The 12,523-nt window shown below is 37.1% G+C and overlaps 1 protein-coding gene across 1 annotated transcript in view; it reads right to left on the bottom strand.

Annotated features, from left to right (window-relative positions):
* LOC308512643 (disintegrin and metalloproteinase domain-containing protein 32-like) overlaps positions 1–12,523 on the bottom strand; it is a 99,780-nt gene that overhangs the window by 78,009 nt on the left and 9,248 nt on the right. The window contains exons 5-8 of the mRNA XM_081082244.1: positions 9,084–9,160; positions 7,280–7,457; positions 4,114–4,182; positions 167–238 (exon numbers count right to left, since the gene is read on the bottom strand). Of these exons, the coding sequence (XP_080938370.1) occupies positions 167–238; positions 4,114–4,182; positions 7,280–7,457; positions 9,084–9,160 (396 nt within the window). The remainder of the gene's footprint in view (positions 1–166; positions 239–4,113; positions 4,183–7,279; positions 7,458–9,083; positions 9,161–12,523) is intronic.

The following is a 12,523-nucleotide window of genomic DNA, read 5'->3' as shown; positions in this document are numbered from 1 at the left end:
AAATTATCTTTGTGTTATTTTTAATGACTGAGAAATTAATTCAATGTTTTGACAAATTTATGCTCAGTTTATGTGGACAATTATTCAGAAGTGCCACATCAAGTTAATAAAAATTATAATTTTAAAACTACTATGAATCTTTCAAAATTAGTATGAAAATACTCACCGAATTTACAAGGCCAATAATTTCGATGACTTTATCTGTTGCTAACATGCTATCAGAGCCCAAATAATCATACTGAAAAACAAAATTAATTTTAAATTTAAATAAAAGTTTGTTATGCAACATGTTTAAGATTTACTCTCCATCTACTCTCAGAGGATTGAGGCTGCTTTGGGGGTTAGAACTGTTATAAATAAACCAGTAACAAATAAAAAAGAAATAGATGTAAATTGAATCACTCATATATGCTGGTGGGAATGTAAAATTACTCAGCCACTCTGGAAAGTAGTTTTGGAATGTCTTTCAAAACAAATAATGGCCTGACCACATGACCCAGCTGTAGTCCTAGGAATTTATCCTCCCCAAAATAAAAACTAATACCTCTGCCGAAAAACAAACAAACAACAAAAAAAAACCCTACACATAAGTGTTCATAACAGTTGTATTTACAAAAGCCAAAAACTAGAAACAACTCATAAATCTTTCAATGTGTTAACTGCTTAAACAAACTGTGGTATAATTATGCCATGGAATACTACTCAGTAATAAAAAAGAACTGAACTTTTGATACGTGGAATAGTTTGAATAAACCTTAAGAAAAGTATGCTGAGTGTAAAAGAAATCTCAAAAGGACACCTACTACATGATAACATTTATGCAATATTGCTGAAATCACAGATATAGAGAACAGATTAGTGACTGCCAGGGGTTAGAAAGTGTAGGAAGAGGAGATGACTGTTATTATAAGAGGAAAACATGAAAGAGGCTTGTGGTTATGGTATAGTTGGGTGTCGTGACTGTGGGGTAGTTATGCAAGGCTACATTTGTGGTACTTCCACATAAAACTACACACACACACACACGCACACACGTGTGTATATATAATTGTTGAAATCTGAATAGGTTATATGGCAGTACCAATGTCAAATCCTGTATCTATAAATCATAACTCTGAAGTTCACTATCCCTTTGATGTTCCTCGTGACCCTCAAATTAAACATATACAAACTAAGTTCCTCATCCATACTCAAAAAATCAGCTTCTTACATTTCCATTACTACAGTGAGTGTTATTATCATCTATGACCTTCCACATCTATTCTAACAAAAGGGTAATATGCTAATTAGACCGGACATCTTCCAGACATCCTTCCTAACAAAGCTGAGCCCTGGCAAAGCCGCCCACCCTGCGGTCCTGGGTGCCTGCACCTGCAGCCGGGGAGAGGGAGAAAAGCCATCCACCCACAGTCCCGGGCGCCTGACCCAAGCGAAGCCAGCCCAGGTCCCAGGTGCCTGCGGCCAGCCGGAAGGAGGGAATCCTGGGTCCAGGCTGCAAGGCCGAGGCAGAGGCAGATAGGGATGATCAGGCTGGCAGGGGAGCAGTTAGAGATGATCAGGCTGGCAGGCAGAGGTGTTTAGGGGCAATCAGGCAGGCAGACACGTGTTAGGGGTGATCAGGCAGGCAGGCAGGTGAGCGGTTAGGAGCCAGCGGTCCCGGATTGTGAGAGGCTTAAACCAGCTGTCAACATCCCCCAAGGGGTCCTAGATTAGAGAGGGTGTAGGCCGGGCTGAGGGACTGCCCCCTCCCGGCACACAAATTTCATGCACTGGGCCTCTAGTTTATTATATTACACATTCCATGAGAGCAAAACTTTTTCTGTTTTGTTCCTTCCTGTATAGCCAATAAGTAGAACAGTAACTGGCATCTAGATCATACTCAATAAATTTAAGTGAATGAATACATCTAATCAATTTTATAAGCTTTTCTAATTCAATCTCATCAGTAACTTTTCTAATAGTCCTTTTCTTTCTATTCCTATTACTAATTCCTATTAATAAACTATATATTAATTATTGAAATAATCTCTTAAATGGTTCGTCCTCCAATTTTCTTGCCAGCAATCCGTCACTACACTATATTTTTAAATGGTGATTCTCCTGAAACACCTATCAGAGTTATGATTTATAGATATAGGATTTGACACTGGTATTGCCATACAACCTATTCGATTTCAACAATTATGTATACACTCGTGTGTGTGTGTGTGTGTGTGTGTGTGTATAGTTTTATGTGGAAGTATCACAAATGTAACTTTGCATAACTACCCCACAGTCACGACACTCAACTATACCATAACCACAAGCCTCTTTCATGTTTTCCTCTTAAAATAACAGCCATCTCCTCTTCCTATACTTACTAACCCCTGGCAGTCACTAATATGTTCTCTATATCTGTGATTTCAGCAATATTGCATAAATGTTATCATGTAGTATGTGTCCTTTTGAGATTTCTTTTACACTCAGCATACTTTTCTTTTCTTTTAAATATATTTTATTGATTTTCTACAGAGAGGAAGGGAGAGAGATAGAGAATTAGAAACATCGATGAGGGAGAAACATCAATCAGCTGCCTCCTGCACATCTCCCACTGGGGATGTGCCCATAACCCAGGTACATGCCCTTGACTGGAATCGAACCTGGGACCTTTCAGTCCGCAGGCCGACGCTCTATCCACTGAGCCAAACCAGTTTCGGCAGCATACTTTTCTTAAGGTTTATCCAAGCTATTCCATGTGTCAAAAGTTCCGTTCCTTTTTATTACTGAGTAGTATTCCATGGTATGATCATAGGGAACACATGTACCCCTATTTTCATAGCAGTATCATTTACAGTAGTCAAGATCTGGGAACAGCCAAAGTTCCCATCAGTAGATAAGCAGATAAAAAGATGTGGTACATTTACACACTGGAATACTATGCAGCTGTAAGAAAAAAGGAACTCTTAACCTTTGCAACAGCACAGATGGACCTGAAGATTATTATGCTAAGCAAAGTAAGCCAATCAGAGAAAGGCAAATATCAAATGATCTCACTTATATATGAAACCCAATGAATAAAATAAACAGATGAACAAAATAATGTTTATTAAAGAATATCTTAATATGTATAAGAACATAGAAAGGAGATGTTTAATCAGCATTATATGGTTGGCAAACCTGACAATTTGGACAATAAACTTTTAAAACAATTCTCAAAATTTATAACATAATCATGAAACAAAATGACTTCCATAATCCAAAATATTACTTGGAAATTGAGTCATCTTTATTGGAAGTATCTTAATTTTCTCTTAAATGTTCACTGTACCCTTTTCCCTACACTCTAATAAATCCAGTATTATCATATCCTTCTCCAAATCTCACCTAGCTTTGACCTTCAACTCTGGCTTCCTGGCAAAGCTCTACAATCCTACAAATAGAGCTAGCAGTGAGTATAATTTATATTCTCTGTGGTAGTCCACAGGTGTGACAACCCAACAATTATCAATGAAACAAAATCTGAAAAATATATTTTTATCCCTGTTTTCTGAAATCTTTAAAATATAGGGGAAACAAAACCAGAACTGGTTGAGTATAAACTAAGTTATTACTCCAAGGTCCTGAAGTTCAGAGGTACTCAAATTGTTTATGGGAATTGGGCATCTAGAGGTGCGTTCAAGCCAGGTAAACAATAGATTGGAACAGGTGCACTAATAAAACTGATTTAAAAAATCCTGACATTAATGTAAGCATTTCCCATAAATAGCTATACTATCATCACTTTTGTGCCAATAAATATTTTATAGGACAAAACATTCTCTAGTCTACATACTGCTCTTCAAGTGCAAACAAGAATTAGAAGCTTAAAGAATGTCAGGTAAAACAAACATTACAATTAAAAATTATTACGGATGGACAGAAGCCCCAAAGAGATGAAGCACCATGTAAAGATTTCGAATAAAATATTACTGATAGAACTAGTATAATTTTGGCTATGCGTTTTTTTTTCAGTTTGCAAATGTTTACACTGTTCAATGACTTACAAGTAAGACTATTAAAATCTTTAAGTTCCTATCTAGCAAGGGATAATCATATATTCATACCAAATATTTAAAAGTAAAGAAAAACACATACCAAAACTTTGTCCACCACAATATGCATTTCTAGATAAAGAGGAATAAAATCTTGAATAGCTGATTCTGACTAGAGAGAAAAAAAATGGTATTTAAAAACATAAAAGCTTTTATAAATTGTTTATTCTAAACTTTTACATCTTTTTCCATCTTCATTCAGGCATGGTTGACATAAAGCTGCATTTAAGGTGTAGTACTTGTTGTCTATATAGTAGGTCCTCGGGTTACGTCGGAGATCCGTTCCTACAGCGTGACTTAACGCGGTTTTCGCCGTAAGTCGGAACCCACCTCCATAAGCACCTACGTCACTCACATGGAGCACATACACAGCAGTAATGAAGTGAAACAGTAAAAAAAAATTTTAAAGAAAGATAACAATTCCTGACCTCTACTTGTGGTAAATAAATAATAAAAAACGTAAAGCACACATGTACATACGTCAAAATAACGTGTGTTTTTTAATAAATAAATGGGAGATGGCGACGTAACCACGAGTCCGACATAACCCAAGGACTGCCTGTATATGTATACACTAGAGGCCTGGTGCATGAAATTCATGCACTTGGGGGGCGGGGGTCCCTCAGCCTGGCCTGCACCCTCTTGCAGTCCGGAGCCCTTGGGGGATGTCCGATTGATGGCGGGGAGCAGGCCTAAGCCACGGCAGCCGGACATCCTTAGCGGTGCTGCAGAGGCAAGAGAAGCTCTCGCCAGCCATGAGCCCAGCTTCTGGCTGAGTGGTGCTCCCCCTGTGGGAGTGCAATGACCACCAGGGGGCAGCTGCTGTATTGAGCATCTGCCCATGTCATAGCGACTGGTCATTCTGCCATGTGATTGATTTGCATATTAGCCTTTTATTACATAGGGTTGTGAAATAATTGGCACAATAAAGCTAATTACCATATCTACTTCACATAGTTACCATTTTCTTTCTTGTGGTGAGAACATGTAATATCAACATTCTTAGCACATTTCAAGTTTATACTACAATATTGTTAACTAGAGTCACATTACTATATATTAAATCTCCAGAATCTATTCTTTCTGCATAACTACAACTTTGTACCTTTTGAACAACATTTCCCCAGTTTTCTTTGTCCCCACCCCCTGGCAACTACCATTCTGCTCTTTGTTTCTATGAATTTGACGATTTTAGATTCCACATGTAAGTGAGATCACACAGTATTTCTGTTTTTCTGTTTCTGGCTTATATCACTTAGCATACTAGTATATCTTCCACATACATCCATGTTGTCACAGTGATAGGATTTTCTTCATTTTTTTAAAGCTACGTGATATTCTAGTGTGTGTGTGTGTGTGTGTGTGTGTGTGTGTGTGTGTGTGTGACATTTTCTTTATCCCTCATCCATCAATGGATATTTAGGTTGCTTCCATATCTTGGCTATTGTAAATAACGTGCAATAAACATGGGAGTGCAGATATTTCTCCAAGATACTGATTTCATTTCCTAGGATATATATTCATTTCCTATCATATGATAGATCTATTTTTAATTTTCTGAGGAACCTCCATACTGTTTTCCAATAGAGACAGTACCAATTTACATTCCCACCAAGACTTATTATTTCCTGTCGTTTTTATAATAGGCATTCTAACAGGTGTGAGGTGGTATCTCATTGTGGTTTTGATTGACATTTCTCTGATGATTAGTGATGTTGAGCAATGTATGGTGATGGATGTTAACTAGACTTATTGTGGTGATCATTTCATAATATATGCATATGTCAAATCATGATGTATGCTTTACACTAACACATTATTTATTATGTGCCAATTATATGTCAATACAACTGAAATAAAATAATTTTAAGTATAAACACAGTTTTTAAATAGTCACAGATTGTAGATGTTTAAAGTAAAAGCACAAAGACAGAGAGTCTCACTCCCTCCCTATATTTACAAAAACACGGTCAAAGAAGGCTTAAGGGGATCTGGCCAGAGCACTAACACTGTCCACTATAGTGGATAATTTAAGCTACTGTGTATTACCCTCCTAAATTCCCAGAAGGAAAAGAGAAAAGTTAGTATTCAGTTTACAGAATTTAATTTTAAATTATATACATATATGTAACAGCACTGAACTCTTCAGTGCTGCACCTTACTTTCACCGTACATTTGATTCCTATTATTATTTTGGACATAGGATTGGAAGCTATGATGGATACACACAAGTAACAGAAGGTCAAACATATTGGAGTTTATTTCTCTCACATAAAATCCTGAAAATGGTGTTTTTGTCTTGTAAGTTCTTCAGGAGAAAGGCTCATTCTACCGTAATGCTCTGCCACACATGATATCCCCCTCGACCTTGTGGACTAGGGTGTGTCAACAAGTCCACAATGCGGCCAGCAGGATAGGGGAGAAGAGTATAAATCCCCTTCCTTTAGAATTCCATCCAGACATATTATATAGTACATCTGCCCATATGTCATTAGCCGTAACTTTATCACATGGCCTTACCTAAATGCAGGGAGGTTGAGAAATGTCATTTGTTGCATGCCCAGCTAACCGCTGAGGGGTTTTATTTTTAAAAACTGGCAGAAAATGAGACCATGTACTGTAAACAGCTAGCGATGCCATGTACCTCTTCAACAAGCTATGCATATTTATGCCACTTTTCCCTGCCACAGAATTCTTCTTTCTCACAATTACGTTTACAAGGACCAAAACATGCAGTTATACAGGGTGTACACTGAACAATTTACATGGCTACACATGACAATCCTGCTTATGACATTTTAATTATATCTATAATTTCATTAATGCTGACGCTTTGGTTATGAATGCAACCTTTATAAATATTGGCTTGATTAAATAAATATAGAGATAAAATAAATATACAGAAATTTATTAAATATACAGAAATATAGAGATAAAAGCAGAAACTGAAACACACTAGTTAATTTTTAGAAAGTTATAAGAAACAAAATAAGAATTAAAAGTAAAGAATAGATTGTTGCAAGCAGGAAATGATGATATATGCTGCTTTTCATTCAAGGAAAATTATACAAGGCTAAGAAAAGATGAGGCTGTTCTTAAGGAAAGTGTATTTGCTATAACTATACATGAGGTTAATAAATTTCTTTTTTAAAGTAAATTTTAAATGCAGTAACTATCTTGAAAGGAGTAATAAAGCATATGCAACTTACTTTCTCACTTATGGAAATGCTGTAGTCCATTGGTTTTTGTTCTAGGCCACGGCTATTTTCAGTATGAACTACAAACACATTGTTTTCATTTTTTAATTTATAAAGAAGATGCTGAAATTCAACTTCAACTTCCAGAGGTTCAATTCCATAAGAAACATTTTCAAGTTGCAGCAATCCTCTGTAAAAGCAAGGATAACAAACAAGTGCTTTTAGTCAATTTTATAAAACTGACAGAATCAAAGAAGGAGAAAATACACACCGTTTTTGAGTATAATATTTTGACCCAAAACCTTTATATTTGGGATATGACTCTGAAGAGACAAAACAGCTCCAAACCACAAAATTAACATCCCATTTCACTTCCTTTATGATTATAAATGCAGCAAAAATTATGCAATCAGTGCTAGGTATAGTGCACAGCATTAACAATGATCAAGTAGTTCCCCATCTTCCAAGTCAGTGGCGTTAAGAAGGCAATATAGAAATCATGATGAATTTTTCTCTGGTTTGTACTGCCTTAAAAAAAATGATTGCAGTGCTAATATAACTAAACTAGAGGCCCAGTGCACATATTTGTTCACCGATGGGGTCCCTCAGTCTGGCCTGTGTCATCTCACAATCTGGGATCCCTCGGGGGATATCATAGTAACGCAGTGAAGCAGCAGGCAGCTGGGGAGGAGCCCGAGCCCAGACCGAGTGCCGCTCCCGCTCCTCCTGGCCCCGCTGCACCTGCCGCCACATGCTCGGTAGCACTGCTATGGAAGCGGCAGCGGGAGAGGCTAGCATGGCCGCAGCAGCGCTCGCCAGCCATGAGCCCGGCATCCGGCACCCGCTGGTCAGCTGAGAGGCGCTCCTGCTGTGGGAGCGCACTGACCACCAGGGGGCAGCTCCTGCATTGAACGTCTGCCCCTGGTGGTCAGTGCACATCACAGCAACCAGTCAAATGGTCGACCACTCGAACAGTTGACCGGTAGTTTAGGGTTTTATATAAATAGCCATTTTATTTAAAAACAAAATTTCATAGTAGTTATGAAAAGGTATTTATTTTGTTTGTGCATATAGCTTAATAAGAAATTTAAAGCAAGATTTTAAAGAGTAAAACAACTTTTGTAACCCTTCTTCCCTGAATACAGGTAACAGTTCAAGTGACTACTCCCAAAAAAAAACAAATTTCAGGGTTACATGTAAAAGCACAGAGGCACTTTTTTTGTAAATCAAGGAACCTATGCTACCAACTGAGAATGAAAAATTTCCTGATATAATGGGAAACTCTTTAAGCACTAAGGATGAAACCCTAAAATTCTTAGAGACTTTAAGACACTGATATTATTAGAAAAATGAATACCATATTAATAATTATTTGTTTATGCAGAATTGACTTCATCTCTCTGAAAATAATTTTCCTTGAGAAAAGCATGCCTTGTTTATATTTATTTCTCTATATCTCCAAACATTGGCTAGTAGCTGGTACATGGAAGGTATCAAAATATTCTGTTTGCTGAAAAAAATAAGCTATACTAAATTTAGCTTTTCAAGCTTCCTGTAGTCAAGCATGTTCAACTGTCATTTCTGTAGTTAAGAAAAAAAATATAGAGAGAGCAAGGATGCCAGAAAATCTAAACTTTCAAAGAGGTAAGAAATTATCTGGTCCGTGAGGAGAAGTAAAAGGACAGCAGAGTATAACTGAATAATTTCCACATAGGAATTTTCTTCCAGCTTCACACTTAATATCAACAAAACAAATCCAAAGCAGCCAAATATCATAACTATGATGTTGGCATATCAACAGTGGAAAATACACAACCGCAGTCCAGAGCACGTGCTGAGTATGACGATGGAATTTGGATATCCTTCAACGTATCCTTCATAGTAGCACTGCGTCTAGGAAAGTAAAAAGTAAAGTGGTTACTTAGGAATTGAAAAAAACTTTCTAATGATTTCTTATTTGATAAAATGTTCTGAATATTTTTCCAGGCTACACAATCTATATCAATATGAATAAAGCAATATTCAGATAAAATGTCACCCATTTGCCACTTTTACTGTATGAACTACTCTTATCAGATTAATACTAGGGATTATTATCTTACATCATGCTTACAAAATTAATTTCATATTTTTGGTAAAATTATTTCCCAATATATAAATTTGGGTCATCAATTAAAAGACTAAGATTATGAATCTTAATTTCTTTTAAATCTAATATTCTGCTAAAAGGAAACATTTAAAATATAAGGATATAGGAAGAATGAAGAACTAGAAAGAGATACAATAAAACAACAAAAACAAAAGGGTGATTTTGAAACTATACTAATACAAAAAAAGTCGACGTTAGGCAAAAAGCATGCCTAGAGATAAAGAGGGACATTTCAAAATGATGTTTCAACTCACAAAGAAGATATAAGTACCCTAAATTTGTATTCCCTTATAACACACCTTGAAAATATATAAAGTCAAATTGAAAAAAATTCATAAAAATAGATATATATTTTTATAGTAAAAGGTTTTTAAATGTACACTTCTGTCAGTAACTCATAAATCAAGCACTGAGAATTTATAGAAGATTTGAACAGCATGTTAACAACCTAATACAGATAGAACACTACACTTTAAAACTTGGATAATGGGAGAGCATTGTGCTAAGTGAAATAAGCCAGTCAGAGAAAGATAAATATCACATGATCTCACTCATATGTGGGATATAATGATCAACATAATTTGATGAACAAGAATAGATCGATCTAGAGACAAATGGTAGGGGAGGGGGGCTAGAGAGCAACCAGAGGACTTATATGCATGCATGTTAGCATGGCCAATGGACGCAGACACTGGGGCGGTGGGGGCTTGCCTGGGCTGGGAAGGGATAGGGGAGGGGGACAATTGGGGATAAAGAAGACATATGTAAAACTTTAGACAATTAAAAAAAAAACTGCAGAATACACTTTCTTTTCAAATAACCTGGATCATTTACAAAAATTAAAACATATTCTGGCCATAAAACACAAGAATAAATTTTAAATTATTGCAATCACACAAAATTTGGTCTCTGATCACCGCATAATTATGTTAGAGATCTAGCAAACATCGTCATAGAATAAGAGGAATATTATATAATTTCCAAGATTCAATAGTGTTATAATGTTTGGTAAAAGTCAGTGTAAGAGTTATTAACACATTGCTTTATGTTGGAGCCTAGGAGAGGAAAGAAGAAAAGGAAACTGATGGTCCTATCCAATATAATAAAGTAATGTAGTGTCCAATTCAATAATTCAACACATTTTTATTATACTAGTATGCTAACTATGCGTTAGACATTTTTCTAGGTATTGGGGGTACATCAGTGAATAAAACAGACCAAAACCCTGGCCTCATGAAAGATTATATTGCACTGGAGAAACAGAAAATAAAGTAAATAGACAAAATAGATGGCACATCATATGTTGATACCATTGGGGGAAAAACAAAACAGGTAAAATAAGAGAACTAAGGGTAAGAATGCAATTTAAAATTGGGGTTAGTCAAGGACTAATGGGGTGATTCTGAGCAAAGATCCAAAGTAAATGAAGGAGAAAAACATGTGCTATTTTGGAAAAGAGCAAACATCTGGCCCTAGCACGGTTTGGCTCAGTGGACAGAGTAAGGGCCTGCAGACCGAAGAGTCCCGGGTTCAATTCCTGGCAAGGGCACGTACCTGGGTTACAGGCTCAATTCCAGCCCTGGTCAGGGCGCCTGCAGGAGGCAACCAATAGATGTGTCTCTCTCACATTGATGTTTCTCTCTGTCTCTCCCCCTCCCTTCCACTCTCCCTAAAAATCAATGGAAAGCAAACATCTGGATCAGAGGAAATAGAAAATGCAAAGTTCTTGAAAGAACATGTCTGGTGTGTCTGAAGAACAGCAGGGAGAGAAATATGATTGGAACAGGTAAGGTAGAGACTAACAGGAAATGAGGTCAGACAGGAGAAGAGGACCAAACTGTATAAGAGCTGTAGTATATTGAAATAAGACTGGTTTTCATTTTGTGAACATTAGGTGGTCATCCCATGGAAGTTCTGAGCAGAGAAGTGACTAGAGGCCTGGTGCACAAAATTCATTGATCCTATTGACTAGATTTCAATAGTATCAATCTGGTTGCTGTATCAAGGGGATGGCAAAGTGTGGAAGTAGAAAGATTATTAAAGTTCTGGCAATAATCTATAATAATAAAAGCATAATATGCTAATTAGACTGGACAACCGAACGACCTTCCAGACCAAGCCTCGGCAGTGGAAGCCAAGGCAGAGGTGGTTAGGGGCAATTAGGCAGGCAGGCGAGCAGTTAGGGGTAATCAGGCAGGCAGGCAGGTAAGTGGTTAGGAGCCAGTGGTACCAGATTGTGAGAGGATACAGGCCAGGCTGAAGGACCCTTTCCCCCTTCTACCACTCCCCCCTCCCCCCCCCCCGCACAAATTTTGTGCACTAGGCCTCTAGTCCAATTAAATAAGATGCTTACTTGGAAAAGAGTGGTTCCAGTTGATGGAGACAGAGGAAGAGGGTAGATTACAGATATACTATAACTTGAAGGGTAGATTCAGTAGAATTTCTTGATGGATGGGAGAGGGTAGCTATTTTCAACCTTTTTTTATCTCATGGCACACATAAACCAATTACTAAAACTCTGCAGCACAGAAAAAAATACATTTTTTGCCAATCTGACAAAAAGATAGGAATAATTTTAATTCATTCACAACAGATGGCCATTCTCGTGTTGGCAGTTGTCATATTTCATTTGATGATCTAAGGGAAAAGATATCACTGCCTCAGACTAAATAGTCAGGTATTGCATGTTTTAAAAATCAGTGTGGGCCCTAATCAGTTTGGTTCAGTGGACAGAGCGTCAGCCTGCAGACTGAAGGGTCCCAGATTCGATTCCGGTCAAGAGCATGTACCTTGGTTGCAGGCACATCCCCAGTGGGGAGTGTGCAGGAGGCAGCTTTTTGATGTTTCTCTCTCATCGATGTTTCTAACTCTATCCCTCTCCCTCCCTCTCTGCAAAAAATCAATAAAATATGTTTTAAAAAAATCACTGTGGCACACTGGTTGAAAATCACTGGAATAGAGACTACAAAAAGGAGAAGTTTTCAATCTATGATTTTATGTTTATATTTGTGTTTGTCTTATTAATTTTTATGTTCATTAAACCAACAAAATACAAACTAATTAATTAATTAAGTGGTAATATGTTCTAGGCAGAGTAGAAGGTGTTG

The sequence above is a fragment of the Myotis nattereri genome, assembly GCF_964212035.1.
Source record: "Myotis nattereri genome assembly, chromosome: 2".
Classification (NCBI taxonomy): Eukaryota; Metazoa; Chordata; class Mammalia; order Chiroptera; family Vespertilionidae; genus Myotis; species Myotis nattereri.
The sequence above is the reverse complement of the archived record's forward strand: the minus strand, read 5'-3'. Positions and strand labels throughout refer to the sequence as shown.